General features: G+C 41.2%; 1 protein-coding gene across 2 annotated transcripts in view; it reads right to left on the bottom strand.

The window, feature by feature from the left end:
• Positions 1 to 21,347, bottom strand: part of LOC134202532 (cholecystokinin receptor-like) — a 282,922-nt gene that overhangs the window by 21,746 nt on the left and 239,829 nt on the right. For both annotated transcript variants that reach the window (XM_062677538.1, XM_062677539.1), the window contains one exon: positions 12,182 to 12,607. In XM_062677538.1, coding sequence (XP_062533522.1) covers positions 12,210 to 12,607 — 398 coding nt within the window. In that variant the 3' untranslated portion in view covers positions 12,182 to 12,209. The remainder of the gene's footprint in view (positions 1 to 12,181; positions 12,608 to 21,347) is intronic.

The following is a 21,347-nucleotide window of genomic DNA, read 5'->3' as shown; positions in this document are numbered from 1 at the left end:
AAAAGCTAGGAAAGAGTTGCGTAGAATGTTGTTGATGACTTCTGTCTGCTTTTGATGCACGATTGATTTTCTAGAGCCTGGTAAGCTCTATCCATGACTGCATTCCGAGATCAGTGAATGATATCAGATCAATGTTAGAAAATGTAAACAAAGAGCGAGGAAAAGTAAGGAAAGAGTTGCGTAGAATGTTGTTGATGACTTCTGTCTGCTTTTGATGCACGATTGATGTTCTAGAGCCTGGTAAGCTCTATCCATGACTGCATTCCGAGATCAGTGAATGATATGAGATAAATGTTAGAAAATGTAAACAGAGAGCGTGAAAATGCTAGGAAAGTGTTGCGTAGAATGTTGTTGATGACTTTTGTCTGCTTTTGATGCACGATTGATGTTCTAGAGCCTGGTAAGCTCTATCCATGACTGCATTCCGAGATCAGTGAATGATATCAGATCAATGTTAGAAAATGTAAACAGAGAGCGGGAAAAAGTAAGGAAAGAGTTGCGTAGAATGTTGTTGATGACTTCTGTCTGCTTTTGATGCACGATTGATGTTCTAGAGCCTGGTAAGCTCTATCCATGACTGCATTCCGAGATCAGTGAATGATATCAGATCAATGTTAGAAAATGTAAACAGAGAGCGTGAAAAAGTAAGGAAAGAGTTGCGTAGAATGTTGTTGATGACTTTTGTCTGCTTTTGATGCACGATTGATGTTCTAGAGCCTGGTAAGCTCTATCCATGACTGCATTCCGAGATCAGTGAATGATATCAGATCAATGTTAGAAAATGTAAACAGAGAGTGGGAAAAAGTAAGGAAAGAGTTGCGTAGAATGTTGTTGATGACTTCTGTCTGCTTTTGATGCACGATTGATGTTCTAGAGCCTGGTAAGCTCTATCCATGACTGCATTCCGAGATCAGTGAATGATATCAGATCAATGTTAGAAAATGTAAACAGAGAGCGAGAAAAAGTAAGGAAAGAGTTGCGTAGAATGTTGTTGATGACTTCTGTCTGCTTTTGATGCACGATTGATGTTCTAGAGCCTGGTAAGCTCTATCCATGACTGCATTCCGAGATCAGTGAATAATATCAGATCAATGTTAGAAAATGTAAACAGAGAGTGAGAACAGGTAAGGAAAGAGTTGTGTAGAATGTTGTTGATGACTTCTGTCTGCTTTTGATGCACGATTGATGTTCTAGAGCCTGGTAAGCTCTATCCATGACTGCATTCCGAGATCAGTGAATGATATCAGATCAATGTTAGAAAATGTAAACAGAGAGTGAGAAAAGTAAGGAAAGAGTTGCGTAGAATGTTGTTGATGACTTCTGTCTGCTTTTGATGCACGATTGATGTTCTAGAGCCTGGTAAGCTCTATCCATGACTGCATTCCGAGATCAGTGAATGATATCAGATCAATGTTAGAAAATGTAAACAGAGAGTGGGAAAAAGTAAGGAAAGAGTTGCGTAGAATGTTGTTGATGACTTCTGTCTGCTTTTGATGCACGATTGATGTTCTAGAGCCTGGTAAGCTCTATCCATGACTGCATTCCGAGATCAGTGAATGATATCAGATCAATGTTAGAAAATGTAAACAGAGAGTGGGAAAAAGTAAGGAAAGAGTTGCGTAGAATGTTGTTGATGACTTCTGTCTGCTTTTGATGCACGATTGATGTTCTAGAGCCTGGTAAGCTCTATCCATGACTGCATTCCGAGATCAGTGAATGATATCAGATCAATGTTAGAAAATGTAAACAGAGAGCGTGAAAAAGTAAGGAAAGAGTTGCGTAGAATGTTGTTGATGACTTCTGTCTGCTTTTGATGCACGATTGATGTTCTAGAGCCTGGTAAGCTCTATCCATGACTGCATTCCGAGATCAGTGAATGATATCAGATCAATGTTAGAAAATGTAAACAGAGAGCGTGAAAAAGTAAGGAAAGAGTTGCGTAGAATGTTGTTGATGACTTCTGTCTGCTTTTGATGCACGATTGATGTTCTAGAGCCTGGTAAGCTCTATCCATGACTGCATTCCGAGATCAGTGAATGATATCAGATCAATGTTAGAAAATGTAAACAGAGAGTGAGAAAAGTAAGGAAAGAGTTGCGTAGAATGTTGTTGATGACTTCTGTCTGCTTTTGATGCACGATTGATGTTCTAGAGCCTGGTAAGCTCTATCCATGACTGCATTCCGAGATCAGTGAATGATATCAGATCAATGTTAGAAAATGTAAACAGAGAGCGTGAAAAAGTAAGGAAAGAGTTGCGTAGAATGTTGTTGATGACTTCTGTCTGCTTTTGATGCACGATTGATGTTCTAGAGCCTGGTAAGCTCTATCCATGACTGCATTCCGAGATCAGTGAATGATATCAGATCAATGTTAGAAAATGTAAACAGAGAGTGGGAAAAGTAAGGAAAGAGTTGCGTAGAATGTTGTTGATGACTTCTGTCTGCTTTTGATGCACGATTGATGTTCTAGAGCCTGGTAAGCTCTATCCATGACTGCATTCCGAGATCAGTGAATGATATCAGATCAATGTTAGAAAATGTAAACAGAGAGTGGAAAAAAGTAAGGAAAGAGTTGCGTAGAATGTTGTTGATGACTTCTGTCTGCTTTTGATGCACGATTGATGTTCTAGAGCCTGGTAACCTCTATCCATGACTGCATTCCGAGATCAGTGGATGATATGAGATCAATGTTAGAAAATGTAAACAGAGAGTGAGAAAAGCCAGGAAAGAGTTGCGTAGAATGTTGTTGATGACTTCTGTCTGCTTTTGATGCACGATTGATGTTCTAGAGCCTGGTAACCTCTATCCATGACTGCATTCCGAGATCAGTGAATGATATCAGATCAATGTTAGAAAATGTAAACAGAGAGCGAGAAAAAGTAAGGAAAGAGTTGCGTAGAATGTTGTTGATGACTTCTGTCTGCTTTTGATGCACGATTGATGTTCTAGAGCCTGGTAAGCTCTATCCATGACTGCATTCCGAGATCAGTGAATGATATGAGATCAATGTTAGAAAATGTAAACAGAGAGTGAGAAAAAGCTAGGAAAGAGTTGCGTAGAATGTTGTTGATGACTTCTGTCTGCTTTTGATGCACGATTGATGTTCTAGAGCCTGGTGAGCTCTATCCATGACTGCATTCCGAGATCAGTGAATGATATCAGATCAATGTTAGAAAATGTAAACAGGAAGTGAGAAAAAGTAAGGAAAGAGTTGCGTAGAATGTTGTTGATGACTTCTGTCTGCTTTTGATGCACGATTGATGTTCTAGAGCCTGGTGAGCTCTATCCATGACTGCATTCCGAGATCAGTGAATGATATGAGATCAATGTTAGAAAATGTAAACAGAGAATGAGAAAAAGTAAGGAAAGAGTTGCGTAGAATGTTGTTGATGACTTCTGTCTGCTTTTGATGCACGATTGATGTTCTAGAGCCTGGTGAGCTCTATCCATGACTGCATTCCGAGATCAGTGAATGATATGAGATCAATGTTAGAAAATGTAAACAGAGAGCGAGAAAAAGTAAGGAAAGAGTTGCGTAGAATGTTGTTGATGACTTCTGTCTGCTTTTGGTGCACGATTGATGTTCTAGAGCCTGGTATGCTCTATCCATGACTGCATTCCGAGATCAGTGAATGATATGAGATCAATGTTAGAAAATGTAAACAGAGAGCGAGAAAAAGTAAGGAAAGAGTTGCGTAGAATGTTGTTGATGACTTCTGTCTGCTTTTGATGCACGATTGATGTTCTAGAGCCTGGTAAGCTCTATCCATGACTGCATTCCGAGATCAGTGAATGATATGAGATCAATGTTAGAAAATGTAAACAGAGAGTGAGAAAAAATAAGGAAAGAGTTGCGTAGAATGTTGTTGATGACTTCTGTCTGCTTTTGATGCACGATTGATGTTCTAGAGCCTGGTAAGCTCTATCCATGACTGCATTCCGAGATCAGTGAATGATATGAGATCAATGTTAGAAAATGTAAACAGAGAGTGAGAAAAAGTAAGGAAAGAGTTGCGTAGAATGTTGTTGATGACTTCTGTCTGCTTTTGATGCACGATTGATGTTCTGGAGCCTGGTGAGCTCTATCCATGACTGCATTCCGAGATCAGTTAATGATATGAGATCAATGTTAGAAAATGTAAACAGAGAGTGAGAAAAAGCTAGGAAAGAGTTGCGTAAAATGTTGTTGATGACTTCTGTCTGCTTTTGATGCACGATTGATTTTCTAGAGCCTGGTAAGCTTTATCCACGACTGCATTCCGAGATCAGTGAATGATATGAGATCAATGTTAGAAAATGTAAACAAAGAGTGAGGAAAAGTAAGGAAAGAGTTGCGTAGAATGTTGTTGATGACTTTTGTCTGCTTTTGATGCACGATTGATGTTCTAGAGCCTGGTAAGCTCTATCCATGACTGCATTCCGAGATCAGTGAATGATATCAGATCAATGTTAGAAAATGTAAACAGAGAGCGTGAAAAAGTAAGGAAAGAGTTGCGTAGAATGTTGTTGATGACTTCTGTCTGCTTTTGATGCACGATTGATGTTCTAGAGCCTGGTAAGCTCTATCCATGACTGCATTCCGAGATCAGTGAATGATATGAGATCAATGTTAGAAAATGTAAACAGAGAATGAGAAAAAGTAAGGAAAGAGTTGCGTAGAATGTTGTTGATGACTTCTGTCTGCTTTTGATGCACGATTGATGTTCTAGAGCCTGGTAAGCTCTATCCATGACTGCATTCCGAGATCAGTTAATGATATGAGATCAATGTTAGAAAATGTAAACAAAGAGTGAGAATAAATAAGTAAAGAGTTGCGTAGAATGTTGTTGATGACTTCTGTCTGCTTTTGATGCACGATTGATGTTCTAGAGCCTGGTGAGCTCTATCCATGACTGCATTCCGAGATCAGTTAATGATATGAGATCAGTGTTAGAAAATGTAAACAGAGAATGAGAAAAAGTAAGGAAAGAGTTGCGTAGAATGTTGTTGATGACTTCTGTCTGCTTTTGATGCACGATTGATGTTCTAGAGCCTGGTGAGCTCTATCCATGACTGCATTCCGAGATCAGTTAATGATATGAGATCAGTGTTAGAAAATGTAAACAGAGAATGAGAAAAAGTAAGGAAAGAGTTGCGTAGAATGTTGTTGATGACTTCTGTCTGCTTTTGATGCACGATTGATGTTCTAGAGCCTGGTAAGCTCTATCCATGACTGCATTCCGAGATCAGTGAATGATATGAGATCAATGTTAGAAAATGTAAACAAAGAGTGAGAAAAAGCTAGGAAAGAGTTGCGTAGAATGTTGTTGATGACTTCTGTCTGCTTTTGATGCACGATTGATGTTCTAGAGCCTGGTAAGCTTTATCCACGACTGCATTCCGAGATCAGTGAATGATATGAGATCAATGTTAGAAAATGTAAACAGAGAGTGAGAAAAAGTAAGGAAAGAGTTGCGTAGAATGTTGTTGATGACTTCTGTCTGCTTTTGATGCACGATTGATGTTCTAGAGCCTGGTGAGCTCTATCCATGACTGCATTCCGAGATTAGTGAATGATATGAGATCAGTGTTAGAAAATGTAAACAGAGAGTGAGACACAGCTAGGAAAGAGTTGCGTAGAATGTTGTTGATGACTTCTGTCTGCTTTTGATGCACGATTGATGTTCTAGAGCCTGGTAAGCTCTATCCATGACTGCATTCCGAGATCAGTGAATGATATGAGATCAATGTTAGAAAATGTAAACAGGGAGCGAGAAAAAGCTAGGAAAGAGTTGCGTAAATTGTTGTTGATGACTTCTGTCTGCTTTTGATGCACGATTGATGTTCTAGAGCCTGGTGAGCTCTATCCATGACTGCATTCCGAGATCAGTGAATGATATCAGATCAATGTTAGAAAATGTAAACAGAGAGTGAGAAAAAGTAAGGAAAGAGTTGCGTAGAATGTTGTTGATGACTTCTGTCTGCTTTTGATGCACGATTGATGTTCTAGAGCCTGGTAAGCTCTATCCATGACTGCATTCCGAGATCAGTGAATGATATGAGATCAATGTTAGAAAATGTAAACAAAGAGTGAGAAAAAGCTAGGAAAGAGTTGCGTAGAATGTTGTTGATGACTTCTGTCTGCTTTTGATGCACGATTGATGTTCTAGAGCCTGGTAAGCTCTATCCATGACTGCATTCCGAGATCAGTGAATGATATGAGATCAATGTTAGAAAATGTAAACAGAGAATGAGAAAAAGTAAGGAAAGAGTTGCGTAGAATGTTGTTGATGACTTCTGTCTGCTTTTGATGCACGATTGATGTTCTAGAGCCTGGTAAGCTCTATCCATGACTGCATTCCGAGATCAGTGAATGATATGAGATCAATGTTAGAAAATGTAAACAAAGAGTGAGAAAAAGCTAGGAAAGAGTTGCGTAGAATGTTGTTGATGACTTCTGTCTGCTTTTGATGCACGATTGATGTTCTAGAGCCTGGTAAGCTCTATCCATGACTGCATTCCGAGATCAGTGAATGATATCAGATCAATGTTAGAAAATGTAAACAAAGAGTGAGAAAAAGCTAGGAAAGAGTTGCGTAGAATGTTGTTGATGACTTCTGTCTGCTTTTGATGCACGATTGATGTTCTAGAGCCTGGTAAGCTCTATCCATGACTGCATTCCGAGATCAGTTAATGATATGAGATCAATGTTAGAAAATGTAAACAAAGAGTGTGAAAAAGCTAGGAAAGAGTTGCGTAGAATGTTGTTGATGACTTCTGTCTGCTTTTGATGCACGATTGATGTTCTAGAGCCTGGTGAGCTCTATCCATGACTGCATTCCGAGATCAGTGAATGATATGAGATCAATGTTAGAAAATGTAAACAGAGAGCGAGAAAAAGTAAGGAAAGAGTTGCGTAGAATTTTGTTGATGACTTCTGTCTGCTTTTGATGCACGATTGATGTTCTAGAGCCTGGTAAGCTCTATCCATGACTGCATTCCGAGATCAGTGAATGATATGAGATCAATGTTAGAAAATGTAAACAGAGAGCGAGAAAAAGTAAGAGTTGCGTAGAATTTTGTTGATGACTTCTGTCTGCTTTTGATGCACGATTGATGTTCTAGAGCCTGGTAAGCTCTATCCATGACTGCATTCCGAGATCAGTTAATGATATGAGATCAATGTTAGAAAATGTAAACAGAGAGCGAGAAAAGTAAGGAAAGAGTTGCGTAGAATGTTGTTGATGACTTCTGTCTGCTTTTGATGCACGATTGATGATCTAGAGCCTTGGAAAGCTTTATCCACGACTGCATTCCGAGATCAGTTAAAGATATGAGATCAATGTTAGAAAATGTAAACAAAGAGTGTGAAAAAGCTAGGAAAGAGTTGCGTAGAATGTTGTTGATGACTTCTGTCTGCTTTTGATGCACGATTGATGTTCTAGAGCCTGGTGAGCTCTATCCATGACTGCATTCCGAGATCAGTTAATGATATGAGATCAGTGTTAGAAAATGTAAACAGAGAATGAGAAAAAGTAAGGAAAGAGTTGCGTAGAATGTTGTTGATGACTTCTGTCTGCTTTTGATGCACGATTGATGTTCTAGAGCCTGGTAAGCTCTATCCATGACTGCATTCCGAGATCAGTTAATGATATGAGATCAATGTTAGAAAATGTAAACAGAGAGCGTGAAAAAGTAAGGAAAGAGTTGCGTAGAATGTTGTTGATGACTTCTGTCTGCTTTTGATGCACGATTGATGTTCTAGAGCCTGGTGAGCTCTATCCATGACTGCATTCCGAGATCAGTGAATGATATCAGATCAATGTTAGAAAATGAAAACAGAGAGTGAGAAAGAGTATGGAAAGAGTTGCGTAGAATGTTGTTTATGAATTCTGTCTGCTTTTGATGCACGATTGATGTTCTGGAGCCTGGTGAGCTCTATCCATGACTGCATTCCGAGATCAGTGAATGATATCAGATCAATGTTAGAAAATGTAAACAAAGAGTGAAAATAAGTAAGGAAAGAGTTGCGTAGAATGTTGTTGATGACTTCTGTCTGCTTTTGATGCACGATTGATGTTCTAGAGCCTGGTGAGCTCTATCCATGACTGCATTCCGAGATCAGTTAATGATATGAGATCAATGTTAGAAAATATAAACAAAGAGTGTGAAAAAGCTAGGAAAGAGTTGCGTAGAATGTTGTTGATGACTTCTGTCTGCTTTTGATGCACGATTGATGTTCTAGAACATGGTAAGCTCTATCCATGACTGCATTCCGAGATCAGTGAATGATATGAGATCAATGTTAGAAAATGTAAACAGAGAGCGTGAAAAAGCTAGGAAAGAGTTGCGTAGAATGTTGTTGATGACTTTTGTCTGCTTTTGATGCACGATTGATGTTCTAGAGCCGGGTGAGCTCTATCCATGACTGCATTCCGAGATCAGTGAATGATATGAGATCAATGTTAGAAAATGTAAATGAAGAGTGAGAATAAGTAAGGAAATAGTTGCGTACAATGTTGTTGACGACTTCTGTCTGATTTTGATGCAAGATTGATGTTCTGGAGCCCGGTAAGCTTTATCCATGACTGCATTCCGAGATCAATTAATGATATGAGATCAGTGTTAGAAAATGTAAACAAAGAGCGAGAAAAAGTAAGGAAAGAGTTGCGTAGAATGTTGTTGATGACTTTTGTCTGCTTTTGATGCACGATTGATGTTCTAGAGCCGGGTGAGCTCTATCCATGACTGCATTCCGAGATCAGTGAATGATATGAGATCAATGTTAGAAAATGTAAACAGAGAGCGTGAAAAAGTAAGGAAAGAGTTGCGTAGAATTTTGTTGATGACTTCTGTCTGCTTTTGATGCACGATTGATGTTCTGGAGCCTGGTGAGCTCTATCCATGACTGCATTCCGAGATCAGTGAATGATATGAGATCAATGTTAGAAAATGTAAACAGGGAGCGAGAAAAAGTAAGAGTTGCGTAGAATTTTGTTGATCACTTCTGTCTGCTTTTGATGCACGATTGATGTTCTAGAGCCTGGTAAGCTCTATCCATGACTGCATTCCGAGATCAGTTAATGATATCAGATCAATGTTAGAAAATGTAAACAGAGAGTGTGAAAAAGTAAGGAAAGAGTTGCGTAGAATGTTGTTGATGACTTCTGTCTGCTTTTGATGCACGATTGATGTTCTGGAGCCTGGTGAGCTCTATCCATGACTGCATTCCGAGATCAGTTAATGATATGAGATCAATGTTAGAAAATGTAAACAGAGAGCGAGAAAAAGTAAGATTTGCGTAGAATTTTGTCTGCTTTTGATGCACGATTGATGTTCTAGAGCCTGGTAAGCTCTATCCATGACTGCATTCCGAGATCAGTTAATGATATGAGATCAATGTTAGAAAATGTAAACAGAGAGTGAGAAAAAGCTAGGAAAGAGTTGCGTAGAATGTTGTTGATGACTTCTGTCTGCTTTTGATGCACGATTGATGTTCTAGAGCCTGGTAAGCTCTATCCATGACTGCATTCCGAGATCAGTGAATGATATCAGATCAATGTTAGAGAATGTAAACAGAGAGTGAGAAAAAGTAAGGAAAGAGTTGCGTAGAATGTTGTTGATGCCTTCTGTCTGCTTTTGATGCACGATTGATGTTCTGGAGCCTGGTGAGCTCTATCCATGACTGCATTCCGAGATCAGTTAATGATATGAGATCAATGTTAGAAAATGTAAACAAAGAGTGAGAAAAAGCTAGGAAAGAGTTGCGTAAATTGTTGTTGATGACTTCTGTCTGCTTTTGATGCACGATTGATGTTCTAGAGCCTGGTGAGCTCTATCCATGACTGCATTCCGAGATCAGTGAATGATATGAGATCAATGTTAGAAAATGTAAACAAAGAGTGAGAAAAAGCTAGGAAAGAGTTGCGTAGAATGTTGTTGATGACTTCTGTCTGCTTTTGATGCACGATTGATGTTCTAGAGCCTGGTGAGCTTTATCCATGACTGCATTCCGAGATCAGTGAATGATATGAGATCAATGTTAGAAAATGTAAACAAAGAGTGAGAAAAAGCTAGGAAAGAGTTGCGTAAATTGTTCTTGATGACTTTTGTCTGCTTTTGATGCACGATTGATGTTCTAGAGCCTGGTGAGCTCTATCCATGACTGCATTCCGAGATCAGTGAATGATATGAGATCAATGTTAGAAAATGTAAACAAAGAGTGAGAAAAAGCTAGGAAAGAGTTGCGTAAATTGTTGTTGATGACTTCTGTCTGCTTTTGATGCACGATTGATGTTCTAGAGCCTGGTGAGCTCTATCCATGACTGCATTCCGAGATCAGTTAATGATATGAGATCAATGTTAGAAAATGTAAACAGAGAGTGAGAAAAAGCTAGGAAAGAGTTGCGTAAAATGTTGTTGATGACTTCTGTCTGCTTTTGATGCACGATTGATGTTCTAGAGCCTGGTGAGCTCTATCCATGACTGCATTCCGAGATCAGTGAATGCTATGAGATCAATGTTAGAAAATGTAAACAGAGAGCGTGAAAAAGTAAGGAAAGAGTTGCGTAGAATTTTGTTGATGACTTCTGTCTGCTTTTGATGCACGATTGATGTTCTAGAGCCTGGTGAGCTCTATCCATGACTGCATTCCGAGATCAGTGAATGATATGAGATCAATGTTAGAAAATGTAAACAGAGAGCGAGAAAAAGTAAGGAAAGAGTTGCGTAGAATGTTGTTGATGACTTCTGTCTGCTTTTGATGCACGATTGATGTTCTAGAGCCTGGTGAGCTCTATCCATGACTGCATTCCGAGATCAGTTAATGATATGAGATCAGTGTTAGAAAATGTAAACAGAGAATGAGAAAAAGTAAGGAAAGAGTTGCGTAGAATGTTGTTGATGACTTCTGTCTGCTTTTGATGCACGATTGATGATCTAGAGCCTGGAAAGCTTTATCCACGACTGCATTCCGAGATCAGTTAATGATATGAGATCAATGTTAGAAAATGTAAACAGAGAGCGAGAAAAAGTAAGAGTTGCGTAGAATTTGGTCTGCTTTTGATGCACGATTGATGTTCTAGAGCCTGGTAAGCTCTATCCATGACTGCATTCCGAGATCATTGAATGATATGAGATCAATGTTAGAAAATGTAAACAGAGAGCGAGAAAAAGTAAGGAAAGAGTTGCGTAGAATGTTGTTGATGACTTTTGTCTGCTTTTGATGCACGATTGATGTTCTAGAGCCTGGTAAGCTCTATCCATGACTGCATTCCGAGATCAGTGAATGATATGAGATCAATGTTAGAAAATGTAAACAAAGAGTGAGAAAAAGCTAGGAAAGAGTTGCGTAGAATGTTGTTGATGACTTCTGTCTGCTTTTGATGCACGATTGATGTTCTAGAGCCTGGTGAGCTCTATCCATGACTGCATTCCGAGAGAGCGAGAAAAAGTAAGGAAAGAGTTGCGTAGAATGTTGTTGATGACTTCTGTCTGCTTTTGATGCACGATTGATTTTCTAGAGCCTGGTAAGCTTTATCCACGACTGCATTCCGAGATCAGTGAATAATATCAGATCAATGTTAGAAAATGTAAACAGAGAGTGAGAAAAAGTAAGGAAAGAGTTGCGTAGAATGTTGTTGATGACTTCTGTCTGCTTTTGATGCACGATTGATGTTCTAGAGCCTGGTGAGCTCTATCCATGACTACATTCCGAGATCAGTGAATGATATGAGATCAATGTCAGAAAATGTAAACAGAGAGTGAGAAAAAATAAGGAAAGAGTTGCGTAGAATGTTGTTGATGACTTCTGTCTGCTTTTGATGCACGATTGATGATCTAGAGCCTGGAAAGCTTTATCCACGACTGCATTCCGAGATCAGTTAATGATATGAGATCAGTGTTAGAAAATGTACAAGTGGGATTGGCGTTATTCAAACTTGTGTCCTTATCCGTCATCAAGCTAAATGGAATCAGGAAGACTATGTGAGTCAATAATACTGTTCACGAGACACATACTTGTTCTGGAAGGAGCCAATAAGTGTTGTTTAGATGCATTGATCCAAACCAAATGAACCGACTTAATGCTATGCATAACTATCCATAACAAGCATAACATTCTCTGATCGCTTTGGATGCAAAATTTGATACAAAACGCTCTATACAGCGAATGCCACAATGAATTGTTTTGGGTGTACTTACTTTGATGTTTTTCAATTTCATTCGTTTGTTATATTCCATGATGCAGTCTTCGCCAAATTTTTGACATAATCATCGAATACGTTAATACCATTGTGACCAGTGGTAAAAACAATAGCCACACACTCTGGGAGATCTCATAGGCCCGTTTGAATGATTTGCTCGGCCATATTTCGCTACACTCCATCGGCTGTTGGATGCTGCTGACGACGGCGTCGAGGGTGGTGCTTAGATTGGTTATAGGTTGCAGTTGCTGCACGTAGAACAAGGGAGAGTTCACCAGAAAGCTGAGAATCCAAACCAGGGCTATCATTTTCGATGCATGGGACTGGCTTTGCCACCGACGGGATGAAAGCGGCCGACAGATGGCGAAGAAGCGTTCCAGTGCTATCGCCACCTGGGTCCACACGGCTACCGAGATGATAACGGCTGCGATTGGATGAAGAATTAAAGTAGCATTTATTGTGAAGTAAACGAATAAATACACTGTGTGTGTGTTGTGTATTGTGTGTGCGTGTTTTTTTGACGTAAACTACGTCTAATGGGAAGCCTCGGATACAGGGTGCAAAATGAAAATTTCCAAATTGGGGACCGTCACGAAATCATGTAAGATTTCAAACGGTAATAGCGACTTTATCTTTCGACGGATTTTCGAGATTTTCTTATTCATAGATTCGGAAGCTTTCCACCAATTTGCTAATTGTATTAAAACTATTCATTATCAACGGCAAACTATTGAAAATGTTACTTCTTTCCAAACCGGGTGAAAAATACAGAAATAATCAATCCCGTTCATAAATCCCCAACACGGACGGTCTGGGAGAGCTGCGCTAAAACCCACCACCTCAAACTTCAACGGGTCCAAAACAAATTCCTGAGGATGATCCTCAACACCCCTACCAGGACAAGAACATCCGAGGTCCACCGTCTGGCCGGAATAAAAACCTTACATGAACGCTTTGGTGAGTGTAAAGAAAAGTTTAGGGTCCGTTGCTTGCACTCGGACCAAGAAGCGCTTAGGGCGCTAGTTCCAATCTAGGTTATCAAATTTTTATTGTAAATATTAGTGTACATAGTAGTTAGGTTATCAAATTTAAAAAACACACTAGCGCCTCCTGAAGGACGTCATGGTACATTATATTTTAAAATTAAGCAAAAGCATAATAATAATAATAATAATAATTGTAGGTGGGAGCTCAGGTGAAATACCCTGGGCGTCCATGAAAAACCACCATTTCGAGTAGGTGGGAGCTGAAGGCCCAATTCCTAAGCACCAATGAAAAACCACCCTCGGGCGAGCACTGGCGCTTGAACCTAGCTATTTAGCACTGTAAAGAATTAAATAACTTTACAGAACCCGTAGCTTCCGGGAATGAAAGCACACCCAAATAAGGAGTTACGCTCAAGAAGAATACTACCCATGCGATTGCCCGAGGAGGGAGCCCCTACTGGAGCTGGTCCTGGAACGAGGGACAGAGCGAGCGGCCAGCGGCTAGAGGAAGGAGAGGTGCAACAGCGACCCTCTAGTCATCGGGCTCAGCCCGTGCCGACAAGGCAAAACAGAAACGGCAGCAGAAGAAATCACCAAGGCAATGCTGCACCTGCTGATGTTGCTGTGGTTGATCGACGTCAATCACTCACGTTAGCGGGCCGCCGACGGCAACGGATCATGTGGACAAGGGAGATGAATCAGTACGTGATCCGTTGCTACTACGTTTGCACCAGGATGGAGACGGATATGTTCGGCAGACCGGCGATGCTGGAGATGTTCAATGAGAGCTTCCCTCGGTTTGGACCCCAGCTTGACTAGAACAAGTTGTATACACGCCAGAGTGCTATTATGTCACATAATATGCTGACTCCAGAAGACGTAGAGTATATCAAGCGGGAAGTGCAGAGGGAATTAGGAGAGGAGGAGGAGGCAAGATCGAGCGATACGTCGAGAAGGAGTTCTGTTGGGTTGGATGCATCAATCGCAAGTAACCGTCGCGATTCTATTGCACCCGCCGCTCCAGGACCAACAGTGGAATTGCAACGACAGCAATTGAAGGACGAACTAGCTAATCATATGGGCACAGCAGTTACACAGTTCCGTGGGACAGACCCCATGTCCCGACACCGGATACCCAAGTTGCAGTACTCCTATCGGTTGACGAGTACAGTAAGCATCCTTAACCAGGATATTTTGCCACAGTACTTGGAAACCGTGGAGAACCTTGAGGAGCTGCAATTTATCGTGTATTCGGCTGCAGTGGCTGCTGTAAGAACGTTGGGATTGCGAACGCGCCCACAAGGTGAGAGTGATGGACGCGCACGCCCAAAGCACGAAAACCCGCGTGGATGCGACGTCTGGAGACCCGCATCGCCACACTGCGGTCAAAGGTTGGTCGATTAACACAGTACAAGCAGGGGAATCGATCAACCAGGCTAGTTCGGAATGTTGCTGAAATTGTGAAACCCACAGAACTCCGTGATCTCACCGAGGCGAACATAACTGAGATCCTCGACACCCATGTACAGCGGTTGAGTGCTCTTGCTAAGCGACTGCGACGTTATGGAGAATGTTCGAAGAGGAAGGAGCAAAATCGAATGTTCAACATCAACGAAAGGGAGTTCTACAACCACATCCGAAACGACAAAGCCGACTTTGGCGAGGGCCTTCCGGAGATTGGAGAAGTCACGCAGTTTTGGTCCAATCTATGGGAGAACCCCGTCATACACAACGGCGACGATGGTGTGGATGGCAGAAGAAGAGCAATATTGTGGTGGAATTGGAGACATAACCGCTATCAACGTGACCGCCCAAGACATATGTGAGGCTACCCGGTATACCAGGAATTAGGCTGCACCAAGACTTGATTTTGTGCATAATTTCTGGTATAAAAACTCACAATGGTCCACGGGCGGATGGCGGAATGCTTCAAAACGGTACTAGATAACCCCGGGCAGCTACCGGAATTCATCACTAGGGGTGTCACTTATCTTCTGCCGAAGGATCGGAACACTTGAACCCAGCCAAGTACAGACCAATAACGTGCCTTTCGAGTCTGTACAAAGTGCTGTCATCGGTAATAGCGAGGAGGGTGCAGAACCATTGCGACGTCAACAACCTGATGACCGAGGAACAAAAAGGTTGTCGACGTAACACACGAGGCTGCAAGGATCAGGTCATCATTGATGCAGTCGTTGTTGGGCAGGCCACCCACAAGCAAAGAAACCTGAGCATGACGTATATCGACTATAAAAAGGCATACGACTCAGTACCTCACTCGTACCTTCTTAAGGTACTGCAGTTGTATAAGATAGACGGTAACGTCATCAGGCTAATGCAGCACGCTATGGGGATGTGGAGCACATCCCTACACATTACCGACGGAGAAAAGGTGTTACGGTCCAGGACTCTCAGCATCAGGAGGGGCATATTCCAAGGCGATACCTTTAGTTCTCTATGGTTTTGCCTTGCAATGAACCCTCTTAGCAGAGCACTCAACCAACACAACTATGGCTATCATTTGAAGAGTGGGAAAAGGAGTACAAACATTACCCACACCTTCTTTATGGACGACTTGAAGCTGTTTGCGGAATCTGTGGAGAAGCTGCACCAATTTCTGCGGCTTGTAACGGTATTCAGCAACGACATCCGGATGGAGTTTGGTATCGATAAATGTCGATCCATACATCTACACCGGGGTCACCTGGTGGATGCCGACAGTTTCCGCGTCAACGAACAGGAGGAGATTCGAAACATGGTTGAAGGCGAAACGTACAAGTTCCTAGGTTTCCTGCAACTGAAAGGAATTCGCCATACGACGATCAAGAAAGAGCTGCAGGAAAAGTTCTTGCATCGTGTCAACGGTATTTTGAAGAGCCTCTTGTCGGCCGGCAACAAGGTGAAGGCGATAAACACGTTTGCTGTGCCCTTGTTGACATACAGTTTCGGGGTGGTGAAGTGGACCAAGACTGACTTGGAGGCGTTAGAACGAGCAGTACGAGTGGCGTTCACTAAGCATCGCATGCGCCATCCAAAATCGTCCATTGAGAGAGTCACCCTGCCACGTACAGTAGGAGGAAGAGGCGTCACCGATATACAAACACTATGTGTTTCCCAGATCCAGCAGTTGCGAAGATACTTCGTGGAAAGCCAGAACCGCCACGAAATCTATCGCGCTGTGTGTGAAGCTGACCACGGATTCAGTGCCCTGCATCTGGCGCAGGAGGACTATCAGCTGAATTGCGACATCAAATCTGTCGACGAGATGATCGCATCGTGGAAGCAGAAGGAGTTACATGGGACGCACCCCATCAACTGGAGCTGGAATATATCGACAAAGCGGCGTCGAATACGTGGCTGGTGCGGGGTGAACTCTTCTCGGAAACAGAAGGATTCATGGTAGCCATCCAGGACCGGGTAATTGCGACGAAGAACTATCGGCACTATATATTGCACGAAAACGTGGAGGACCGCTGCAGGAAGTGCAATTCAGTAGGAGAGACGATCGAACATATCGTGTCCGGGTGTTCAGCCTTAGCTGATTCAGCCTATCTCGGTCGTCATAACGAAGTAGCCAAGATTGTGCACCAACAGCTTGCTTTAAAGCACAACTTGGTTAACCAGTTTGTCGCCTACTACAAATATGTGCCTGTCCCGGTTCTGGAAAATAGTTTCGTGAAGCTGTACTGGGATCGCGAGATCATAACGGATGTCCTCATTCGTGCCAATCGGCCCGATATTGTGGTCTACGACAAAAGGATGAAGCAGGGTAACCCTCATCGACATTGCTGTACCGCTAGACCATAGTTTCCAAACAACATTCTCCAACAAGATAGCGAAGTCCACAACCTGACAGAGGACTTGAAATAGATGTGGCACCTGGAGAACGTGCGTATAATTCCGGTTGTCATTTCAGCAGCCGGAATCGTCCCGAAATCTCTTCTGAGATCCTTAGAAGAGCTGGAACTATCTCATAACCTCCATAGCATCCAAAAGACAGTGGTTCTTGGAACTTGCAGCATTGTAAGAAGGTTCCTGAACCACCATAACTAATACATCCGGTGCAAACGTTTATTATAGGATTTTAAGTCAACCGGCGAATGAGATCCACAGAGCCTAATCCCCTTTGGCATTCAGATTGCCCGGGGTGGGTGAAAATTCCCAGCACGCTTGCTGAGGAAGTGCCAAAACTCTATAATAACAATAATTAATTGAAGTAGGAGGGCCAAGCCGGCCGATCACTGTACATGTTAAAAATAATTGTAGAACAAAAAATGTTTAAATAAAGAAGAATTTTACTACTACGTGCGCGCGTCATTTTCATTCTGGATTTCATGGAAAGCGGACCAAGGTGTCCAGAAGCGGTCCCAGCGACAACGGCTGTGGTGGTGCGGATGAAAATTTTTCGTTCGATGGTGGTGGCGGTCGTAGCAACAGCAGTACATCTTTACATCCGTGTTACAAGCAACATTTTTGGATCTGACAATTAACGGCGTGCGTAGAGCCGAATCATCGGATGGCTGTCGCGCAGTCCAGTAGTTGTTGTTGGTGAGGCACATAAGTGGGAATGAATCGGTTCTTTTCAGAACCACTATTATGTTTGGGAGGAAGGTTAAGTTGAAAGAATTTGTCTATAGTGCAACCGCTAGGAACTAGACAACTTTTCAGTGAAATATTCTAGCGTGATTCTGAGCTCAATTATATGATGTTTGTCTAGCACTTAACTACTCTTCTTACTGTGGACTTAATTTTGAACAATGATTCAGTTATTGATAAGTGACTGAGAAAGTTGATATTAGACGAACTTTTTTCATAGAACAAAGCATAATTGTTTGGTATCGGTAGCGGAATCATAGCATTAGTGCCAGTAGGAGCGCGCGTCAGAAGGAGAAGCTGCAAATATGTATCCGCATGAATGGAAATAAAAACTTAAACAAGTAGCAGGCTACTTACTAGAATTATTAATTATAATCTTGAGGGGAAATTTCACTTGACTGTTACTGCTATCCACGCAAATAATTTTCGGCAGCGTCTTTCTATAACGCGCGCTCGTGCTTCTGCTATCGATGGAAAACAATCTGCCATCGCCAAGAAATTAAGTTTTACTTTGAACAAAATTCATCTCGCCTCAAGTTGTGACTTATGAGCTACTTCTCTGATGGTAGCCAATCGTTAGTACTTCAGACAAGAAAATTTATCCTGAGCGCGAACGACCGCATGAACCACACCATTGGTGAGAATAAAATTTCCGGTAGCAGCTCCGCCGAAGCCGATGCTGGGACTACGATCTGCTTTTCGCGACATCTCGAACGAAATGGCTCGCACGCTGATGATGATGGTTTGTTTTTGAGGAATATTAACTCAGGCGGTCATTCATCCACGTTAATAGCTTTTACCCTAGTGAACCGATTTCTGCAGTTAACCCCTCAATCGACAGCTTTCAAGTATGCCTTTCATAATAATGCTTGATAATATCCGAGAACTTGTTTCAATAGGCCTAAAACTGTATTCAAAGCAAAACATTGAATTCACGAAAACCTTGTTTATTCTTCAATAACTGCCTCCATTATGGAGGTTGATCCACAGATCTTGACTCTATGGAATTCGTAGACCACCTGGATCCCACGACAACAACAAGAAGTACTTGGAATATAAATATATACCATGAAGGGGTTACACAACTTGTTTATTCTCAAATAACTGTCTTCATTACGAAGGTTGATCATTAGACCTTGACTCTATGTAGTTCGTAGACTACCTGGCATCAATAACATCATCAAGAACTACAAGGAATACAAACATATACCTAGAAGGGGTCACACAACTTGTTTATTTTCAAATAACTGCCTCCATTACGGAGGTTGATCCAGAGACCGTGACTCTATGGAGTTCGTAGACTACCTGGAGCCCACGACAACAAAAAGAACTACAAGGAATACAAACATATTCTAAAAAGGGTTCACACAACTTGTTTATTCTTCAATAACTGTCTCCATTACGAAAGTTGATCAACAGACCTTGACTGTATGAAGTTCGTAGACTACCTGGCATCAATGACAACATCAAGATCTACTTGGAATACAAATATATACCTAGAATGGGTCGCACAACTTGTTTATTCTTCAATAACTGCCTCCATTACGGAGGTTGATCCACAGACCTTGACTCTATGGAGTTCGTAGACTATCTGGAGCCCAAGACAACAACAAAAACTATTAGGAATACAAACATATACTAAAATGGGGTCACACAACATGTGTTCGGATTTGTACCAACTTCCTGAAGCTGCACGGATTTGTGGCAGCTCAAAACTAGAAAATTTTGTTTTATTACTCTTAATTCAAGGTATTTGTTACAACTACTTACAAGATTTGGTATGCCTCGTTTCCGATAGTACCGATTCTAAAGCCTTCGACGTTATCTCAGCTTATCTTGACTATCCCTACGCAAATGTGCATTTTTAGTTTTATCTCTTCAGGTCACTTCAAACTAGTTTATTACTCACTAGGACCCCTAAGCTTGCACCCGTGGTATCGATACAGAAACAGACCAGTTGAATCAGTCGCAACTAAATTTTCGCTCTATTCTTCTACTGTAAATATAATGCACTTTAATCAAGCTGATATGATTTACCATTGATTTTAATTTACGCTGAATCCGAAATTCGAAACACTATACGTATCGCCTCTTCTTCTGTAGTACCCCTTGCACTAAATTAAGATTTTTAGGTAAGGTTTAATTCTCGAAAAACAACGTTTTAATATTAACTTTATGATTTTAGATAACAATGGCCGTTTTTGACGTAGGACTTACGTCTCTCTTTACTATACCGGGTGTCATTTCAATTTTTTTAAATCGACCGCGTTACGCTGTGTTGAAAGATTTCACACGTTAATAGCTTTTGCCCTATTGAACAGTTTTCTGTAGTTAACCACTCAATCAACAGCTTTCAAGTATGCCTTTCATATTCATGCTTGATAATATCCGAAAACTTGTTTCAATAGGCCCAAAACTGTTTTCAAAGCAAAATATTGAATTCACGGGAACCTATAAATATGAGTACCGCATCATTCTTGCATCATTCCATTGCCACACTCTGATTGGTGCAGACGTCAGCGAATGAGCTCTCGCTAGGCCAGGAAGCCATAAAAAGCGCTGCACGATTTTTTTCCTTTCAATCTGACCCTGAGATCTGACAAGAACAGGCAAAGCAACCGCATCGCCAGAACTTTTGAAGTGTTGCTCCATCGTCTCAGCTACGCAATTGCAAACTTAAGCTTTCTCAAGAGCAAGGCAGAATCTTCAGCATCATCGGCATTTTCGGTCCGGCATTGTCGAGGCCACCGCACAAAGGAGAAGCCTACCGGACAGTAAGCGCGGCTCGGCGGTGTGATGATAGACTGTCAATGACAACACTGATCAAGATGAATTATTGACAGTGGCTGATTTTCTACCCGCCACTTCCACAGCCAGGCGCTATCGTATATACGCAAATAGCCGGCATGAGTTAACCTCCAGAAATTGATATGGCGAAAGACATCTAACGCGGGTTTTCTCAAAATTAGGAACTTTTCATGAAAAACTTTATGGTACCGGTTATGATGGATGGTGTTCGCTAGTACGCCTACCAAATATTTTTTTTGATTAAGGTGCTTAAATTTGAGAAATCGAACCTTAGATGCCTTTCGCCACACTGCTTTCAGCAAGTTAACTTCTAGTGTGCCCCTGTACGTTCAAAGTGGACGATTCATTGATCAAGTTTTCTACGATCTCAAGTTTTCAAGATCTACTAAAGAGTTTTTCGCAGTAGAATCGTTTTAAAAATTTAATTAGCTTGCGTGACAACCCTTCGGGATAGAAATTGTGCTTGGGTGCCAATCCAATATTCTAGAGATAAAATTTTATGCGTGATTTTCATAAATAGCGTCAAAACTAACAGTGGATAATTTTTCTGATTTAACCGCGAAGTGGACGAAGGACTTCGCTTGACCATGCCTTTAAAGATTCATAAGATGTCCAAATCTCTCACATATCTAATCTTATTTGGATAAAAAAAAACACCGATAACAGCTCAAACATTAATAAACTATCAATCGATTTTTCATCAAATGTTGGATTTTTTGGCATTGATAAAAAAATATGTAGATAAACATTGTTTCCGGGTGTTTCCTTCCTTCT

This window comes from Armigeres subalbatus, unplaced genomic scaffold (assembly GCF_024139115.2).
Source record: "Armigeres subalbatus isolate Guangzhou_Male unplaced genomic scaffold, GZ_Asu_2 Contig1255, whole genome shotgun sequence".
Lineage (NCBI taxonomy): Eukaryota > Metazoa > Arthropoda > Insecta > Diptera > Culicidae > Armigeres > Armigeres subalbatus.
The sequence above is the reverse complement of the archived record's forward strand: the minus strand, read 5'-3'. Positions and strand labels throughout refer to the sequence as shown.